We start from the raw sequence: 21348 nt of genomic DNA on the forward strand, positions 1-21348 counted from the left end.
CAGGACAGTGTAATTGGAGGGGCACTCGCGGAACGACATTGCCTACCCCTGCCGTAGGGAGATTTTGAAGTAGGTAAATATGTTTCAAAAGCTCAGTTTTAGATCTGTAACAGAGATGGGCATCTTGTGATTACTGCATCTCTGCAGTTAGATGTTCTCTACATCTCAACTGGTTTCTAGCAAAACACATTTTCTCTTCTAACAATTAGAAACAAAAATCTGTAGAGAATAGATTGCTAAATGTTACATAAACCTACACTAGAAAAATGCTTTATACAGAGGGTAGTAACACCCAATTTTTGACAAATTATCCAGGTGGTTCTGAAAAGAAACAAAAGATGAATATGTTAAGAACACCTCATGATCACTTTTAAATATTGTTGAGAAACCTTTGTTCTACAGGCCTGTGTTTCTCCCAAAGACCCTTGGAAAGAGTGCACAGCATCAAGAGCTTGATATCCTGGGCAATTTTCAGCAAAACTGGTTGCTCTGGGGCTCTACATGGAATTGTTTTTACACATATGGCAAACTAAATACAGAACAGGTTTACCTGAAACAATAGCAATTTCATTTCTAACATGGCAATCATAGTTACCAGACATACAGCTGGTAAAATAAGTATTGAACACGCCACCATTTTTCTCAGGAAATAAATTTTAAGTGGAGCTAATTACGGGATTTTCAACAGATGTCTGTAAAAACCCAAGCAATCCATACATACAAATAAATCAAATCATAGATGTCCTGAAATTAAGGTATGTGTAATAATGTAGAATGGCACAGGGAAAAAGTATTGAACTTGTGAAGAAAGAGATGTGCAAAGAAGGCATGGAAAGCCAAGATAAGCACCGAAATATCTCAGTAATTAGAAAGCTATCCTCCCCCTTGTCAGAGCAAATTAATATCAGCTGGTAGAGTCCCAAATGATGGCCTATAAAAAGGTGTCTTTGGTATCACACAAGAAACATTTCATGATCGGTAAAAGTGATGCGCTTTCTCAAGACCTTTGCAAAATGATGATATTGGTTCTAGAAGGATTTCTAAACTTCTGAGTGTTCCAGTGAGCACTGTTGGAACCATAATCCAGAAGCTGAAAGAACACAATTTTAGCATAAACTGACCTTAACCAGGTGCTTGCCGCAAGATTTCTGACAGAGGAGTAAAACTAATTTATCAGGAGAATTGTCCAAGAGCCAAAAACTTCTTGTGGGGAACTTCAGAAAGACCTGGAATTAGCACTCATTAATACACTCAATCGCCATGGCCTGTATGCACGCTCACAGCGTTCAGAATCCACTGCCAAAGAAAAGCATGAAGCTTGTTTAAAAGTTTGTGCACAACATTTAGACAAGCCCGTGAAATACTGGGAGAATATAGTCTGGTTAGATGAGAGCAAAATTGAACTCTTTGGATGTCATAGTACAGATCATCTTTGGAGGTCAAATGGCACAGCACTTACCTCCAACAACAGCATGCCAACAGTGTAGTTTGGCTTTGGGGACATCATGACTTGGGGCTTAGAGCAATCTGCGTCTTGAAGCTGTCATTGCCAACAAATGCTTTTGTACAAAGTATCAAAAAATTTCACTAAGTGTGTTCGATACTTTTTCCTATTTCACTTTATTACATATAACTTAATTTCTGGATATTTATGTTTTTTTGTATGTGTGGAATGCCTGGATTGTTACTGACATTTGGTGAAAATTTCCTGCCAATAGGACCTCTTGAAATATATTTACTGAAAAAATGGTTGCATGTTCAAAACTTATTTCACCCGCAGTAAATTCTATAGAAAATCTCTGAAGTGTGCTGAGGAGAGACACCTGTTAAGGTTTCCTTAGCCACTAAGTCAGGGGTATTCAACTAGATTTCAGGAGGGTACAACACCTCAACTTACTCCCTCTATGGGGACTAATGAAACTGATGTCATTATCCCCACTTTGAAACTGACATAGAAAATCATTAAGTAATTGAAAAAAAGTAAATTGAGAACCCACCTCCTTTTGTTCAATTTCAGAAATTACATCAAATCCATTTGCACTATAGCAAAAGGAAGCTTCAGGAAAATCAAATATATAGTAAAGGGGTTGGGTGAAGTCAAATTAAAACTTGGCTTAAAACAAAACTTGCCTGAGATTTGAGATAGATATACTTGTAGGTAACTGGTGGCAGATATGTTTGCTGGGAAATTTGATTTTAGAATAAGAACTAGTAGTGTACACTAATAACAAAACATTAAACCAAGAGTGTGTTTGACTTTGACTATTTGGAAGAACTATATAGGAACTTATTAAAGGTAAACAGCATGTTATGTACCATGATCTAGAATAACTTAGCTGCTTCTGTAACAGCTTATTTTGAGCTGGGCAACAAATCAATACTAATATATATTGTGATACCAATATAAGATATGCCTGAAAGAAATTTCCCATAATTCCACTGAAGAAAGTTCCAGAATCCCTGGGGTATTCTGAGGGATGAAGGCAGATAAAATTAATTAGTCACTCGACCTCTCACAGCCAAACTAAATAAAGTTCGCAGTAGGGTTGGCCTACTATGTTCTAAGTTTATTTTTTAGACATTTATTCTTTTATTAATTAATAATTATTAATAATTATTTTGGATGTAGCTGCTTCTGCAAGGTTGAGTATGAGACGGAAATGGTGGTAAACTGGTAAATCCAACTTTTAAATGCTCCAAACAGCCATTGGCAAGGAAATAGTTGTCTCTCCTGTACATAAAGTACAGTATATACATTTGTCCTAAGATTTCTCAGTGGTGTTTAAAAAGCTCTGATCTCTTTTCAGCAATAAGCTATGAATATTCTTAAAGATAAACTTTAGTAAAACTAGGTATTATGATTGGAAAGCCCACTCTCTCAAAGCTACAATAATATATTTTAATCTAAGGTCTGGCTTTTAAAGAAGTTTATAGATATTCAGGGTTGTCCAAATTTGCAGGTGACATAATGAAGAAAATTGAGTGTCTACATGTGCCAGCCAGCATTAGCCCTGTTGGTAGGCAGGCACATTGCAAGAAGCACCCTAAGGTAAAACCTTAAAGTGTTTTACATAACCCTCTCAGTATCCAAATTGTCTTACCAACTGTATGTGAACATTATATGATCCTTTACATTCTCTCTGTGTGAGTTACTAGGCCTAAAATACCAGTCTAGCAGTGAAAGGAAAGGTTTTATAGCTCTTTAAAAAATCATCAGTAGTGCAGATACTAAGCATAAAAAATCTAGGTCAGATAGAATTAGCTTTAATTCTAGCCAAGTAGAATCATATTACACTAAAGTTCTGATCACAGTCTGATGTTGCCCATATTTCGGCATATCTATATGCATGTTTTGCAAGCATCTAAATGTAAGGAAACAAAGTATCCAATGTGAAACATCAGGTCCTGTCACACCCAAAGATCCATTGCTGTCTTATAGAACGCATCTGTGTTAGAAGTAACAGAAAAAAATCCCTTTTTTAGTGTTGTCACCACACATTTAGATGAATGGTTGACTATTTTGGATGAAGAATTCAATTACTTATACAAAGTAAATGAGTGCTTAGCAGGTGCCATATACTTAATTATTTCCTGAATAAATACAAAAAATAATCCTAATTGCTCTGTTGTTTACCCGACTGAAATGTCTGGCATTTTTTGGTGAAGGAAGGTTGATCTGTACACAGTTTCCATTGTTATCCTGATGATACTCCGCTATGCTTGCCCATAAATCCTGATAAAACAAACCCTTTACAAATACTACAGGCATTTCTAAAGGATACAAAAATCTGGATGACTATACATTTTCTGCTTTAAAATTCGGACATGACAGAAGTTGTTGTCTTTGGACCAGAGTTTCTGAAATTAGTAAGTGATTAGTAATTAAGTAAGTGATTAGTAAGCCACTTCATTTGGATGGGATTAAATTGACCTCAGATAGTAAAGTAAAAAAATTTATTTTTTTTTGTTCTGATTCCGACTTGGATTTCCCCTCGGTACTTTTCTTTGGATTTCTGATCTTCTGACCTGGACTCCTGTTAACCTCTTGGACACCAGCTTGGGCTTCATCTTCTGGAAAGTTCTGCCTTCCTTTGTCTGCTTGGATCTGCTCGTCAACCAGTTCAGCAGTCTATATGCTCCGACTCCTGGAACTCTCTGGGCGCCATTCGCTGCATGCTGTTGTTAGCCATCCGTCTGGTTTCTACTCCTTCTTCTGGGCACAGACTGAACTCTAAAACCAGGTTAGTGACTCAAATGCTCGTAATCCCCCTGTCAGATTTACGTGGTCACTTGTGTTTTCCCTCTAGAGATTCTGGCATTTGACGCCCTCGTTGCTGAGATGCCGACCCCACGTACGTCAATAAATGCTTTTGTGAATCACACCGATCTGTCTGCTTTGAATTCTGGGTCCTCAGTTCTAAGACCTGACAGGTTTACTAATGGTTCCTGGAATTTGTAAAAGTATAATGGGAAGCAGGCTCTTCTCCTTTTGAACCAACTATCAGTTTTAGGCAGACACCCTGTCTACTTTGAAAACTAGGCTTTAACTTTCATCTTTATCTCCACCAAGGAGGTTATGTTTTTAGGAGAGTTTGTCTGTGTGTCTGTGTACATGATAACTTGAAAAGTTATGGACAGATTTTAATGGAATCTTAAAAGAGGTGTCCCTCATGCCAAACAATCCATCAAATTGTGCTGGTAATTCAGATCATAGTCTGGATACAGGAATATTTTTTTAAAGATTGTGAACATTGTGAGATAGGGATATTTGGCTGAACTAGCAATTCCCCATTAAATCAGAGGGCGGCAGCCATGACTATTGACAGCCTCAGGATCGGATTCAAAAAGTCAAGAGGTATTTTAGCAAGGCTAAAGGCTGGTGTGAATCAGGCCCTCAGTACGAGCTAAAGGCTGCTCGCACTGAGCCTGGTACTGCTGGAGGCTGTTAATCAATGTTTTTATCATGTTAATACATTGCATGGATCTTTTTGGATAAAGACACAATGTGTGTATATATATATAAAACAAAATCTGTCTGGTACAATTTTGATTCAGTTCAATTTACCAGTCCGCAACTGAAATTACATGTTATTATATACCCATCCCTGCGATGGACTGGTGACCTGTCCTGGGTGTACCCCGCCAATATCCCGTACACAGCTGGAGATAGGCACCAGCATCCCCCATGGCCCCACTTTGAATAAACATAATGGAAAATAGAGAGATGGATGGATATTTCCCCGTCTGACACATTGATTTGGGTCTACATTAGAAGTAAAAGCAGAATTCTTATTTTTCACCAATCTGTCTGTATGGTTTGATTGAATTGTCTACTGTAGGTAAAGTGCCTTGAGATAATGTGTTGTGAAATAGCACTATGTAAATACTGTAAATTGAAATAAATTTCAGCTCAAAATTAGGAAAAACTATATTTCTGTTAATTGATGCCATTTGAATGTGGTTTGGTAAAATGTCATGTCAGTTAGGCAAGTTACAACTCATGCTGTAACTCTTATGAAAAAAAAAAGAAAAATCAACATGCACTAAGTATAAAAGCAGTTTGTCCAAAACAGCTATGGATAAATTGGTGTAGGTTGCAGTGTGCTGAAATGTGATGCTGGAGAAATTGGGGGCTTAAGAAATAGTTTAAAAAGCCACTGAAGGAAAGACACACATTTTTGGTATATTATTTCATTAGGACACTGTGTTGAGATTTCACGGAGAAAGAATGCATCTGATCTATCTACATATTTCTGCTGCCGCTGAGAACAAATAGGCTAAAGCAAAATAAGGGGTAAAACTGCCAAAACAACTGAGTCAGAAAATGTGTATTTGGAGTAGTTTTTATGACAAAGAAGTGGCATAATTATATGATATATGTTTGTGTATAAATTCCACCACGGCAGCAGTCAGAAGCCACTTTGCTGCTGGTCTCACATTACCGTGCCGCTGAGTCAGCAGTGTGCCTCATTGCACCTATTAAATACCTTTACCCTTGTTTACTCGGGAGGAAACATACTCACTGCTGGTGTCACAGTTACTTTAACTTGACAAATTTATATCTCATTACAGTCAAGTGTAAGCAGGAGTCAATGCTTATACACTGATATATTCCTACCTTCATCCTCTCAAATCACCAGCTGACATTTCTATACGCGTGATTTATTTCTGCATCAGCAATTTATGTGCTTGTTTAGATAAACAGAGCACATGACTAGAGATACATTTAAAAAAAGAAGCCTTTTTTGTACATATGAGCATTATATTAAGTGTTAGTGTATTCATTTTCTTACTTTAAAGTTATTGAAATTAGATTCTTAGACCATATTCTATTTCCTAATATCTCAGGGATTTGGTTGTGGGAATTGGCTTAGAATTTTGACTTTGCACGATTTTACCTGCTTCTCATTGTTTATTATCAACTGTGGATTTAGAAATGTTTATTGTTACTGGGTCTGCACCTGTGAATATCTTGATTTTGTTTGTTGTTTTTTGGGTTACAACTGTCTAAAATTAGAACAAAGTTAAACTTAGTTTATTTTCATGTAGACCTATCACCATTTAAAACATTACATTTTAAAGCAGGTTATATGTTTTCAATGCTAGATTTATTTTTTTTATTTTTTTACCAACTCTTCTTACTTAACAGACAATTAAGGCCAAAGATTCAGCTTTAGAGTTGGTATTAGATTTTTTTTCTGACAGAAAATTATCTAAATAAAATAATCAAACCAGAGTCCAAGCATGATTTTGATAAAGATTCCGAGAAGTAAGCTAAAGTGTAGCTTAATCCCAAGAAGGTTTCCAACTGAAATAACTTAATTAATCACCAAAGACTAAAGCCATATAAAACTGGTGAAATTAAAACAGTTACATTTAACATCTTCAAAGAATAAGACTTATTTTGGGTCAGTCTCAGACTAGTTTTAAAGGAAAAGTCTATGATTTAATTCATTTAACATTATTCAGTAAAAAAATAAAAGTAATAATTTTCATCATGATCACTGAGTCTGGGAGCAGATATTTTGGCCCAAATATAGTAACACCTCAGTCCTGACATCTTCCTACATTGACGTCACGGAGCAGTAAGCCAAAGGCCATTCTTCCTACTTTACAAGCAAAATCAATGGAAGCTACTAGACAGATCTGCAATCAACAACAATTATTTAAGATGTCGAGAGGACTTTATTGAAATTTCGCGAGAGCTATAGTTCAAGTAACAATGCCCACGTAAACGGCAGTTGGATGTTGTAATACATCGAGTAAAAGTGAAAAAACTGTTATTTCATCTTTCCGATTCATGATCCACCATGGAGGGGTTTATCCTGGGATTGCCTGGATTTCCTCTCCACTTTCAATTCAATCATGCTCAGTGTGAGGGATTGCTGAAGAGTCAATGAGTCCACCAGAACATGGATGATATATACATGATCTGAAGGAAGTCTTTATTTCCTTTACCAAGAAGTCAGGGCATTCCCTTTTACTCTTTAATAAGCGTAAAAGGGATGGTTTATCACAGTGGTGGCAGTGTGTTCCCTGGGTCCCTGCATAGACTAACCTAGAAGCAGAAGTGGCAGCTGATTCATGTTGTGTGGGTTTTGCACACAGGCATGGATTAGTCATCAGAGAATTAAGAGGAGGATGAAGGTCTTATTCCAAAGCCTCTACATAATCAGCCTCACACCTGGATGGCAGCACCTGAGGTTGATTAATTATCTGTAGTGTTTTTGTCCCTATGATGTGTATGGTGCATTTACCAAAGTTCATACTGCAACAAGGGGGATCTTGCCAACTAACTGAAATAAAGCATTCACCCTGTATTTAGAGATTGCTCTGGTCTAGAGCTAACAGCAGGAAAGAATCAGGTACAGTTACACATAGAGGGAGATTTATTAGAGTCTCAGTAAAGTTAAGAGGTTTCCAGACAACAGCTCAAACATAAGTGGCTGCACCTGCCGTATGCTTACTTGGGACTGGTTGGTACAAAACACACCAAAATATTATTTCTTCTGTGTACTGCTCTTCTGATTGCACAATACAAGACATTAGGGACGCATTTTAGTTCAAGACATTTAAAATGAATCATTGTGCTTTAATCTTTTAGACAAGTTAAGCAGTATTAGCCGTGCAGCTGCATCTTGTTTGGTCCTGTCCTCCACCTGGTGTGCTGCAGTGTAGATTCTGCATGACCACAGATGGATCATGGCAGCAGCAGCAGGGAAGAAAATAATGGTCCATTACTGCATGCTAAACTCTGACAAACTTCTCTGATCTTCCATCTGTGCTTGTGCAGAAATGCATCTTTGCACGCCCGTAGCTCGAAGTCTGCGCTTTAATGTCCACAATGACGGTTTGCTCTCAGCAGTACGGCTCTTCCATCGCTACTTAATAAACTATATGTGGCTGATCATTCTCTGCCAAGCGTAATAAATCCTTTAGTCTAACTATTAAGATTTTATTTATTCCAGCTCACAAGAGGTGATACTAACCATTCTTTAATTTCTATAAAAAGGAATCCCTTAATTATATCCAAAGAAAATATTTCATTGCATACTGTTTATTTTTGGATAAAGAGCCAGATAAAAAGATTTTGAATATTTCTCTCTCTTCTCTTCTGTTCTCATTTCTATCTATTTAAAATAAATATGATGTAAATGCTTCCTTGTATTGCCATTAAAACATTTTCTATGTTTCCTTTGAATGTGTCAACATTTTTGTTAACATATTCATTTAATTTGGGTATGGATTGCCATGGCATTACTAGGCAATTATGTAGGTTCTCATTGTGTTCTTTACATCAAAACCTGTGAATTTAAATCTACTTTGACCCCTGAGCCGCAGTAACCGGGGGGTACATTGAAATAAAGCCAACATTTCCAAAGTAGAAAGAAGAATGTTTTTGTTCTTTGCTTTTTTGGAGCAATGAAGATTTTATTGATCTGTGTGTAATGCATTATTCATAGTAGATCAGGAAGTGTTTGCTTTTGGATGGAATCCTTGTACTGTATGTCTAAAACCATTCCTTTAGTGTACATTTTGTTAGCTTGTCTCTTTGTTATATAAACCAATATGCTATTTTCACAGCTTTTGTGAGACACTTGTTTATATAATATATTATCATATTTTATATTATTATTATCATCTAATATTATTAATACTATATTATTTGAATTCTATAAATCACAGTTTTTTGCCCAACAGCAATGATGACCTATTGTAATATCTAGGCAAGAGCTCTCAGTCTGGTAAAGAATCTGGTTGTTATTCGAAATTGTAAAGGTTAACTTTTCTTTGCAACATAAGACTGACTAAAACTAGACTAAAAACTTTTTAAGTTTTAGTCGACTAAAATCGGCTAAAACTATCACATATCGTAATGACTAAAATGCAACTAAGACTTCAATAGTTTTCATCCTGAAGTCTAAGGCTAAGACCAAATCTAATATGGTTTTCAAAAACAACACTGGTATTCTCCTTATTATTCTTTAAATAATTATCATTATTTCCTCCATCTGCATGGCTTTGAACATCATCTTTTTTTAATGGCCACTCTCACACTGCCTGTAGAACACACAATCTAGCTGAACCCAAACCAGTTTGCACATCTAAAAATTCAGACATCAATCCTTTTAGATCACTACATGCTAACATTTACTTTAATCCTTTAATTCTGCTGATATGGGAAAACACTAATGTAATTTCCTTAACCATACCAAGATTGAAGCTGGAGGTGAAGAAGTAGAAACCTGTAATACTTATAGGGAAATTACTTCGATTTTTAGAAAAATAAAATTGTTTGGGTTTTAATGTAAGGATCTTCCAAGAATCAAAAAAATAGCCAGGGAAAACCTGTGTTAGTTTCACATAAAAATTAAAAATTTTCTAGCTTATAGCAACAATAACATGACTGTGGAGATTCTGGACACTGTTGGGTAGTCTTACTCTGGTGTGAATCAGGCCCTACATAAGTAAAAATCACCACAGAAGTTTGAATTTAAATGTATACACCAGTAATGGTGCATTACTCCACAAGATTGACAAATCAATTTTTCTAAAATACATTTAAAAAGATCTTACATGTCCCTACAGGCCCATTCGTCTGTCTTTGTGTATATTGCATGGTCTGAATTGTAAACACAATGTTTTACAGTCAAGTGAATTGCGAATGGATATTTAAACAGATCAGCCCGTTAGGCATCATCTGTTGTTTCTGCTGCAGAAAAACAAATTAGAATAGAATATAAGGACAGAAAGATTTTAAGATGTACCATGATATGACAACACTGACTAATCAAGAGTTTTTCACTGCAAACAAAACAGCTTAGGATACCCGATACAAGCCTAAGAGAAGAGGGGCGGACATAACCTTTCTGTCCTTAGCTCCCTGTACATCAACAGAGATGCAATGATACAAGTTTAACTCCTCTTCTATGTTTCTATAGTTCAAACATGTGTACCACTAGTTTGTTGTGCATTTTAGATCTAAATTGTGGTATCCATTGAAATAATTTGCAAGGCTATGCATCAGCAAATGACTGAAAGCCCGATCACTAAGGAAAGACCAAAAGTCAAATCTGGTTTTTACTGCACTATTTTTAGCTTTCTGCACTGTGAATTACAAACCTTACATTACCAAATACCGTTACATGTAGAATCCGTTAGCAACCGGTTGTGATTGTGCCGCAATAGCAACACGATCAAAGCAATGAGTTTTTCTGATAAAAGTAAAAAAAATTAAGCACAATCTTGTCACAGCTTTGTGTTTTTTCTCAGTGTGCCATTTTTGGTTTTACACTGGGGACTGTTTCCATGTGCCTTCTCCACACACAGTTCTACGTAATTTGCATCCACACCATACACCAACATCAATGATGTATTCTCAACAGCTTACGTAAGAGCTGTAGTCTCCCCTCCTTGCTTTGTAAATTCAGTCACGTCCAACTAGAGCTACAGACAAACTGAATAATACATCTGTGCTTCTCCAGGCAGACCTCTGCTAATACACCACTCCTGTATCTCTTCACCCTCCTCTCTCTTTCCCACAAGCATAAGTACATGTGCTTAGGCTCTTCAGAGGGTACACAGGAAGCTATCAACAGCTTAACTGATGTCTTACTGCAGATATACAGCAAAAATATGAAACATTTTTAGATGTAGCAAAAGCCAACCAAAAAACTGCAACAAATGCATTAGTAGAGAGTTCATCTCTTACCTTTCAGAAAGTCTGCAAAAGAAGACAGTTTCTACAATTTTGACATTCTATTGATGACCAGATTGCATGTATAAGTGTATAGGAGCCTAAGTGTCAGTAAAAGCAGGGCTGCATGCATTTTGATTTAACATATTTCTTTAACTAGACATTCTTATCTGAACAAAGGCTGGAAGCACCAAAACTTTGTGCTAATTATTCATGCATGTACAAGCCTCAAATAAGGAAAATCAGATGACGGTAAAAGTGAGAGAAGGAAAACGTTTTTAGCACGGATGGAAGAAAATGAAAGTTATAAAAGGGTACCACCCAAAAGTATTAACACTCATTGAACTTTTTTAATTTTTGTCATGCAAAAACGACAAACTCTCGCCATATTTGGGGGATTTTGGATACCAGTAGAAAGTTGTGCCTACCTGTGCAGTGAGTAACAATGTCATTTAATTTTCCTTTGCGATCAAAAGGTTATTTTTTAATGGAATTGAATTAAGTTTGAAGCAAATGATACATAGATTTCTAATGTTTTTGCAGACAGAAATCCTTATAAAAATATAACAATAATTTTTTGTTGCTCCCCCATGTTGCCACTTTGTAAAGCATTATTTATTTTCCTGTTTTTACATATGGAAGAGCTAACAGCACATCACTATTAGCTTGTCACATGGAGGAACTAAAGATATTCCGAAATGATGAATTGCTTTCTGAATTTTAAAGGTTACACTGGACCAGTCAGTTTTAATTAATGAATAGACTTTTATCTAAACCACTCCACTGAAACCAAATTCTTCTGTTGGAAGGTTTATTGTTAAGGATTGGCCTGAAATGTCAGGATTTAGCTCCTTCCATTCTTCTATTAAATGTAACCACCTTCCCTGTTGCTGCTAAAGAAAAACAGTGCAGCGTGACGCTGCCACCATCATTCTGACATCTGGGAGGATGTAATTTAAATGATGCATAGCATTAGTTTTCCAACAAATACTGTATCGTACATGTAGGCCCCAAACCTCTATTTGCTACGAGATTAATATGAGAAATACTTGCAGAAAAGCCATGTTTACAGTGACAAATTACACACATGTTAATTTCAATAGCTAATCAGGTAACTCGCGAAGGCATTTGGTTACACTTTGTTTTATAAAGTATGAGTGTGGGATACAAAAAAGCATGGATAGAACGGTATTTATCACTTATCTGATTTTTGCAAGCAAAACAATCAAACACTTAATACTAATACTTAATCCTAATGACATATTTTAAATGTTGTGGTTGTAACCAATGTTCCCTCTAATTCCCATGTGTCTGGGCATACACACAAGCCCCCTGAGTTCACTGAGAACCACTGTGAGCCAATGTTCACGCTGAGGCCATACATCAATATTAAAATTGTTATACAACCAGGATCATAGTTACATTGTTTATTAAAACAATAGGATATTACAGCAGCAATTTCCATTAGTTTACTTTAAATTTAAGTGATTTGGCCCACTAAGATAAAAAATGTTAATGAGATGTGTAGTATGCTATCTGTCAGAGTCCTGCTTTGGTCAGGGTGAGGGTCCTGCTCATGAAGAGATGAGACGCCTTACCTTTTAGACATAACTTTTTGTTAACATTAAAACATTTAAAGGAAAAGTCTGGTCATATTCAAAATACAAACTTCTGAAAGTACTTTAAATAAAAAAAATATTACATACTGTTAAATAAATGATAAGTGTTTAAATTAAAGGGAATTGCCATTTTTTTTCACTTGGCCCCTTGATTTTACATAATTACATCATGTTCTACTCACCCATATGAGTTTTGTGTTATTTGGAGCTGTTCTGAAGATATTTCGGTTTTGTTATATCCAAGTAACATCTTCCTATGGGCAACGACTTGAAAGCACAAACTAAACCGTTCATAATTTTTTTCGTTATGGTACACCAGCATTCATAACATGTAGGCGAATCACTGTCCCCCAGACATCCACGTTTATATTATTTATATTTATATCTGTTAAAAACAAAGCGGTGCATGTATGACGTCATCTAATATTAGTAATAGGTATAAATAATGATCCATTGATTATTCTAATACAGTTTTGCGCAATGAAATGTGTGCTGACACTGCAATTTTTTGTAATTTTTTTTGACAGATTTTTAGCGTTTACACACATATGCATTATTGTACACAGATTTTGGTGTACGTCTAGCAGTGTGTAATTGCCCAGGTGCGCAGCTTAAAGGGAACATTGGTTATATATATATATATATATATATATATATATATATATATATATATATATATATATATATATATATATATATATATATATATATATATATATATATATATATATATATATATATATATATACATGCTTGTAAGAGTAGATGTACCTTTTTAAAACTGCATTGTCACTGTACTCATTAGGTCTGCAAAACCCTCCATCTTTACCCCTTTTCTTTTTGCAATTTGTTTTAGCCTCTGCCTGTGCCTCAGGGTGCCAATGACAGAGTTAATGGGTTGACAAAGGGAGGGTTGTGCAGGGGTCACAGATACAATGCTCCTCAATCTAACTCAAGCAGTATAGAGCCATACACTCACACACACACACACACACACAGAGATATATATATATATATATATATATATATATATATATATATATATATATATATATATATATATATATATATATATATATATATATATACATTTATACATAAATATATATATATATATATATATATATATATATATATATATATATATATATATATATATATATATATATATATATATATATATATATATATATATATATATATATATACATCCATACAGTTATTGAAACAATTATTAGACCACCCTTGTGTTCTCCAGTTTCTTGTTTTACTTTAAGAACAAAACGAACATGTCTAAACAAAATTGGTGGTCTAATATTGTTTTTTCTGATTTTACTATGTATATACATAGAGACTATGACATATACAGAGGCATGCTAAACCAATGTGTTTGCATGAGAGACAACCTTTCCTAAAGACAGTTTTAATGGGAGATACCCCCTAAGCATTAAGCTGTACCCTGTGCTAAAGCACACGAGCACGTGCTCATGCACAAGTGAGCCAGATGGGAATAGGCAGACGTCATGCTGTTTAAAATTAGTGCAGGAATGAAAGAGAGCCTAGTTTGAAGTGTAGAAATATCAGTTTAGACAGTGCATGATATAGGAGATTAAGAAAAAGAGCAGCAAGTATGAGTATCAGTATATTAAGACAAGAAGGGGGTGCACACAAACCTTCTGGCTCTGCGCTTTCTTTGAGGACAACTTGCTTCAGTGGGCAGCAGAAGATTTCGTGACACTTAGCACGAAAAGGGGACCCTTTACTCCTTATATCCGCAGAGTGGATGGAGTCCTGCCGTAACATAATGTACTCCTGGGTACCTGGGGCAGCATCATCCTGGACTGCAGCAGTGCCATAACAGAATGAACTGGGATTAGGACATTTTCCAAGCACAGAATTAAAAGAAATAAATTTCAATAAAAACACAGGGAAGAAACACAGGGGGAAAAAAAAAACAATACATACTTTTTATGTTTAAATTTAAATAGGACTGATATAGGAAAAGAAAAATGGAAAGAGAGTTAAAGCAAAAGAAGTGAAGAGACTAATTTAGATGAAGAATAACAGGATCAAAGAAATACTCAAATAAAAGACAACCCAATAAAATAAAAACTGTGGATGGTTTTATAAATATATCCTCAGTTTTCTGCAAAAGAAAAGAGTTAAAATAACACAAAGGAACAATACAAGACAGGAAAAAGACAAGAATAGTTCAATGTGAAGAATCTCTGTTATGGCAGGCATATAAAAGATCAAACCAGGAGTGTCTGCAATAAAATTAAGCTTTGCAAAACCAAGGTAAGCATGCGTTATATAAAAGCTTATGAAGCTGGTACTTAGCAAGTATTAGCGACCCCCAGCTGAATGCATGCAGATGCGCTAAAGTCACAATGACAGTTGGGTTGGCAGTTTGCAGTCAAGAAGTAATGCATTCCATGATAATCAGTAAAGCTCATACAACATTTATACACATATTTAATTCTGGGATCCTGTTAAAATCCTTGTGTTTCTGTTTCCTTTAGCTTTGAAGAAATAGAAGGATCTGTGCAGACAAAAACCTATTATTTATTCTCATTATTTCTCATTAGTAATGAGCAAAAAAAGGAAAATACTAAACAAAATACTAAACTTCCTGGACATATTTTTTTTTTATTTACAACCATAAACATAAGTTTGTGATCTAAATAAAAAAAGCACTAAATAGTTGTCAGATTAATCTTTGCTAATTGTTTTGAAAATATGAACCAAGTTTGATGGTATAAAATAAATTCCAAATCCAGCACATTAAAATTTAGAATAATGAAACAACATCTGGAGAAATGCACAGAATACTTTTGTAAGCAAGTCATCAACGTTAACAAGATAAATAACAAAGTAAATACAATATATTATGACCCTATATGTCACACAGTCAATGTCAAAATCTCAGTCTGCTAAATGTAATTTACTGCTCAATTTCATTTTTTTAGTATAATAGGTATTGAAGTTATACTTCTTTAATGTCCTAATGAAAACTCATTTGCCTGAACACTTATGCAGAGTCAATGCAAAAATAATGTGGAGTAATAATGTGGAGTCATGAAAAATAATAAATGATAAGTGCTACTTTTCTTACTTCTTTTTTGGCCTGAAAGATCCCTTCCTATTTAGGATGGCAGAGCATGTTTGATGTGCAGCTCTGCATCATGTCATGTCTGATTGTTGTGATCTATTGCAGGTTTATTCGGCTCTGTCCATGGGCATTTGGTCTCCTGTCTGTATATTAATGGCAGCATATCAACTCTAAAATTATCTGAGACATTACAGATTACTTCACAACAGAAAGAATTTTTAAAAATACTTACTATATTTCTATTTTTAGTTTTCAAATAATTAGAAATATATGTTTATATATATATATATAAATATATATCATATAGCATATGGACAATACTTAATACCCTTTCCTTAAATAGTTAAAATCTTATATTTTATATTATGTGTAATCAGCCCTAGGTTTTTGTCAGTCTTCTTATGTCTGTCAGTCTGACTTCTTGTCTGATTTAAGACTCTGATAAGAATTTTTATTTTCTGCAGCTTTTGTTGACATTAAAAATGTATGCTCTTTGTCTGTTAGTTGCTAACTCATTGGCTAGTAATTAGAGGGTTAGGTACTGTTGATCACACACAGAGAGACACAAAAGAATCACTTATAGGAATTATAAACCAAATTTAGCCAAAGATAATATATTTTTGAAGTTAAATAGAATAAAAATCCCTCCAGAAACCATTGAATGCATGGACAGAACATAAAACTATAAAACACAGAGACCTGACTGATCATCTTCTTTTAGAAATAAAAAAAATAGAAACTTTCAGAAGAAAAAGTAATTGATACACTTGTTTGAGTTATAACAAGCAGCCACAAAATGAATCAAGCATCAAATAAAGACCCAGTTTGATAAGCTTGAACAAGTGCCATGTGATGTTGCTCTGTGTGCAGGTTGTGTGTGGGCTTCTAGATGGCTGGGGAGATGTAGGAGGCCAGAAATATTAAAAACAATCATTTAAACCCAGCCATTAAATAGCTACTCATAATTGATTCTTTATAAACAAAACCGATCAAAACTAAAAAAACGAACACTATCTTTGTAATGAGTAAAATATTTTGAAATATGTTTTGCCTTTTTTCCCCAAGTAAAAAAAAATAGTTGTTATGGAGGGACTCTTATTTTTTTGTTTTGTTTACTGAACTTGATTTTATTAAGATTGTGGCTCTTTATCCCCACAGACTTTTTATAGGCTAAATATTTCTATTGAACTCAGCACAATAGCTAATGCATGTTTGTACAAATGTAATCTAGTATATGCTTAAGAAAAATGTATTACGGAACAGCATTAATTAAAGAGCCTGCTAACATTCAGCTCATAAGAGATGATCAACATAAGTGACAGGAAAATAAAATGGTGTCTGGCACCATCTTTTACAGCTTTTACTTTTTCCACGGCCTTGATGAAAAGTGCATATTGGGATTGAAGTAAACTAGAATGATTATAAAAAGGAGCCTGGCATAGTCTGCCTGAGACTGGCTTCTCCTATTTAGCTGTCACACACATTTATGATGGCTGGTGATCTATAGAAAGTAGTGTTGGGACACTAGACCTTCAGCTGCAGTAGATGCCCTTGCTCTACTGGCATCATAAATCTTACTTCAAGGAGAAATAAGTCCAAATAACCCCCAGTTTACACTACTCCACTCTTATCTGAACTCTCCAGTGAATACCAACCCATTATAGACAAAGGTAATTTAGATTTTCAGATACACAAGCTATTGCTAAAATCTCCTCTTGAAATATTTACACAAAGATTTTAAAATCTTATGCCCTGATCTTTAAAAGGTGTGTGTGTTAAAACATGTGCAATCTTTTTTTACATATGCAAGCAGGTCTTCATACAAGGTGCAAAGCAATATTTATTCGAAACATCAGCGTTTTGAGCTTGTTCACAACTTTTTATGAGCCTTTATAAATATGTCAATCATATTTTCATTACAAAACAACACAAAACTTAAACTTAAATATCACGTTTGAGTCTGTTTAGTATGTTTCAAAATCAGTTGAAAATTGAGACAGAGATTCTGTGCATGTATAAACATATTTGGACTGTCAGAGATGACAGTATTAATGAACCTGGTTGCACATTAATATTATTACATATATTTTTGTTTACCTCAAAATTTAGCACTTCTTATTTAGAATCTTTAAAAAACCATTCCTAAGATGGATATTTGTGATATCCATCACAAATTATGTGATTATATGATTATTTTTACACTTACTTTTCAGGGGAATGCAAGGGTGCACAACATATGTGCAGTGTAAATTTACATCTACACGAATGAAAACGAAGTGCTGAACGCAGCAGAACCGCAAGCAATGTAAACCCTTTGCTAGGGTGTTTTGGTGAGTGTCTGTTGCTTAGTTCTATCAGTATTTTTTGTCAGGGCTGTAGAAATTGCATATCATGTTGGATGTGATATCTTCACTTGCAATAAATTCAAAGTGCACCATAAAGCAATTAACATGCAAACGATAAATGACTGTACAGTGCTTATACTTAAGTAGGAACTTCTGCGGTAAAGGGAAGCAGACCTTATGGGTCAAATCTTCATAATATTTACAAAAAAAAGCTTAATTGCTGTTTTTTGACACAGGTAATCAAGTAAAGCACAGCCAGGTCAATTAAAGTGAACCATACTCCTGTACGCAATTTACAAAATTTACTCAAGTCATAACTCATATCCAACAAGAAGATTGGGCACAGTCATGATGGCTGACCCTGGCTTGGTAAAAAAAAAAAGCGTACTCACTGAATTAAAATCAGATTTAAAAAACAGGTCTGTAGCCTGGGGTTTTTGTTTCAGAAATAGCCTGGCCTGAATGTGGTTTTCCAAGGAGCAGAATCTAGAACATTATCTTCTAGGATGCACATTGTCTTCAGTGTTGCTTCATATCAAGACAAGGAACATCATTAAACCCTTTAAAGGCAAAACATATATATATATTTATAGATATATATATCTATAAATATATATATATATATATATATATATATATATATATATATATATATATATATATATATATATATATATATATATATATATATTCCTCCTGACAACCCAGTCTCATATAGTTCTGCATAAAACATACTAAGAAAATGTATCTTGTTTTTGCACATTTTTATTGGCATGAGGAAATTACAACTATTGAGAAAAAAATGAAAGATGAAATTGTAATACAACTGATTGGTGTGTAACAGTAGAAGATAATCATTGTTGAGCAAAAGCCTGACAAATTAACTTTATTGATCACCCTGTACATCTGTTGAGGCAATCATTTACTTAAAATGAATCGAGAGGACTGTTATTAACATATTACTATTGTTTTATTTTCTAAACAAGTTAAGACATATTTGAGGTAATTTAGGCAGCCAGTGGAAGACTTTCAGTAAAAAAATGGAGTACAGAATATTTTCCTTTAATACCTTAACCTTCTTCATTATGTAATATGTTGAACTTGGTAATGTGACAGCACCCAAAGGAAATTTAAATAAAGATGAGAATAAACCCAGAAGGACTATGGTTTTGGTAATGCTAACCAGACTAACTGCATCAATCACAATTATAAGATGGCAAAGAATGCAGACAATGTCAACGTTGGAATTGTTTAGTCTTACATACAATTTCAAAAAGTAAAATGTAATGTTAAGTCTGATTCTTATATAAACAATTAAGAAACAATCCTGCAGAAAGGCTGTCACATTTTTGGGATCCTATTATTATCAATACTGTTAGCTTGAAATAGTACCAGTATACATTTTGTATTTTGAAATACTATATACCGTAAAAGAGATCATGTATGTTATGTTGCATTATATCTGACATATCACTGTGTTTTTGTTTTTTTTTTGTTTTTTAACACCTATAAACCAGCTTAATATTTATGAATGAGCCTGTATCATTTTTCTCTTAGACTGACAGGGACATCATTAAATTAAACTTCTCAAAAGTAACGCAAATAAAAATACCAGGAATTTTGCTGTCCTAAACTTGCATGTCATTTCCCATACTGGCATACAGCCAGAAGGAGAAGGCTTAGCATTATCAAAATCTGAATACTAGAAAATATTTTCAGTTTCTTTTCTCATACTGGTTAGCTGATTTATAGAGTGATCGCTGTTTAACGTTTAAATAAACTCAGCAATTGACTAATCAGCACATCCATGTTGTAAATGATCTAGGAAAGAATCACATCACAAACTTCCAAGTTGCTCCCACACAAAAATAGGATCTCCTAGATTACCAAATATGTTGGTATGTGTTTATGAGCATACTGTATGTGTGTGCATAATCATTCAGGGTTGGGTATATGATATCTAAGGGTGTGCAAAATAATCGTCATGACGATGCATCGCGATTCTAATTTTTGTGATCTACTGCATCGATTCTTGAAGGCAAGAATCAATTATAAAAAAAATAAAAAATGAACAAATAAAATACATTAATGGTTGGCGCACATCAGCCAAATCAAGTGGAATACAACTTCCAGTCCAGCAGATGTCGCTGCGGCTGTGTTGACGCACGCTGCCTTGTGTCACAAGCATGTCCGGCCGTGGGATACTGCGACGAGTCATGTGAAATAAACATGGAGGACACTATGAAAATTTGCCCCGCAGCTCCATCACATTTCAAGTCAGATGCTTGGATGCATTTTGGCTTTAAAAACAAAGAAGGTAAAAACGAAATTGATATGATGCAAAAGGGGAAATGTCATACATTTGAATGTTTTCGTTTCATTGGTTTAAAGGACCACTGAGGCCATGTAAACGGCACTGATTATCCTTATTTTGTTATTTTAAGTTTGATGAATCCTAAGATCTTTTTGTCAGTGTGTCCACGCCAGTAATAATAATATTTCTTACCAGTAATTGTTTTCATGGCAATACCTCCAAAAATCATTTCAATAAATACAGCTATGTATGAATTCAGTTGCTTTCAGTTATGTATCAATTGAAGACACTATCCAGATCATACCCAGCCAGTCAGCCACTGGTAAGGGCTGTATCTTTTTCTTACAGTGTTCAGTGAAAATATCGCAATGCATCGCAATATTTCAAGTATCATAATGCATCGTGACAGAATCGCATCGTGGCATGTGAATCGTGATTCGAATTGAATCATGACTTCTTTGCCAATACCCACCCCTAATGATATCTGGCATGAAAAGCTAATTCAAAAGTAACGATAATTGATTATTATATATTGTACGTCGCTGCAGTCGCTGAAAATTACAGATTATAGTTTGTAAGTCTGTTAATTAATACATTGGCAACTAATCTTTGATCGATCATTTATCTTTTCTGATAATATACCACTCCAAAAATAATCTTACTATGAGAAAAATAATTAAGGAATTAAGATTAAAATAATAAGACCAGCCTTGTTTTCTTTATTTTTTTATGAGGTTAAATACTTTGAACAGTACAATAAA

General features: G+C 34.6%; 1 protein-coding gene across 3 annotated transcripts in view; it reads right to left on the bottom strand.

The window, feature by feature from the left end:
- Positions 1-21348, bottom strand: part of fgf13a (fibroblast growth factor 13a) — a 141243-nt gene that overhangs the window by 61202 nt on the left and 58693 nt on the right. For 2 of the 3 annotated variants that reach the window (XM_038289536.1, XM_038289535.1), the window contains exon 3: positions 14490-14657. The exons of the other annotated variant lie outside the window; for it this stretch is intronic. In XM_038289536.1, the coding sequence (XP_038145464.1) occupies positions 14490-14657 (168 nt within the window). The remainder of the gene's footprint in view (positions 1-14489; positions 14658-21348) is intronic. 3 annotated transcript variants of the gene reach the window in all.

This window comes from Cyprinodon tularosa, unplaced genomic scaffold, assembly GCF_016077235.1.
Source record: "Cyprinodon tularosa strain WSP-4 unplaced genomic scaffold, ASM1607723v1 ctg27, whole genome shotgun sequence".
Classification (NCBI taxonomy): domain Eukaryota; kingdom Metazoa; phylum Chordata; class Actinopteri; order Cyprinodontiformes; family Cyprinodontidae; genus Cyprinodon; species Cyprinodon tularosa.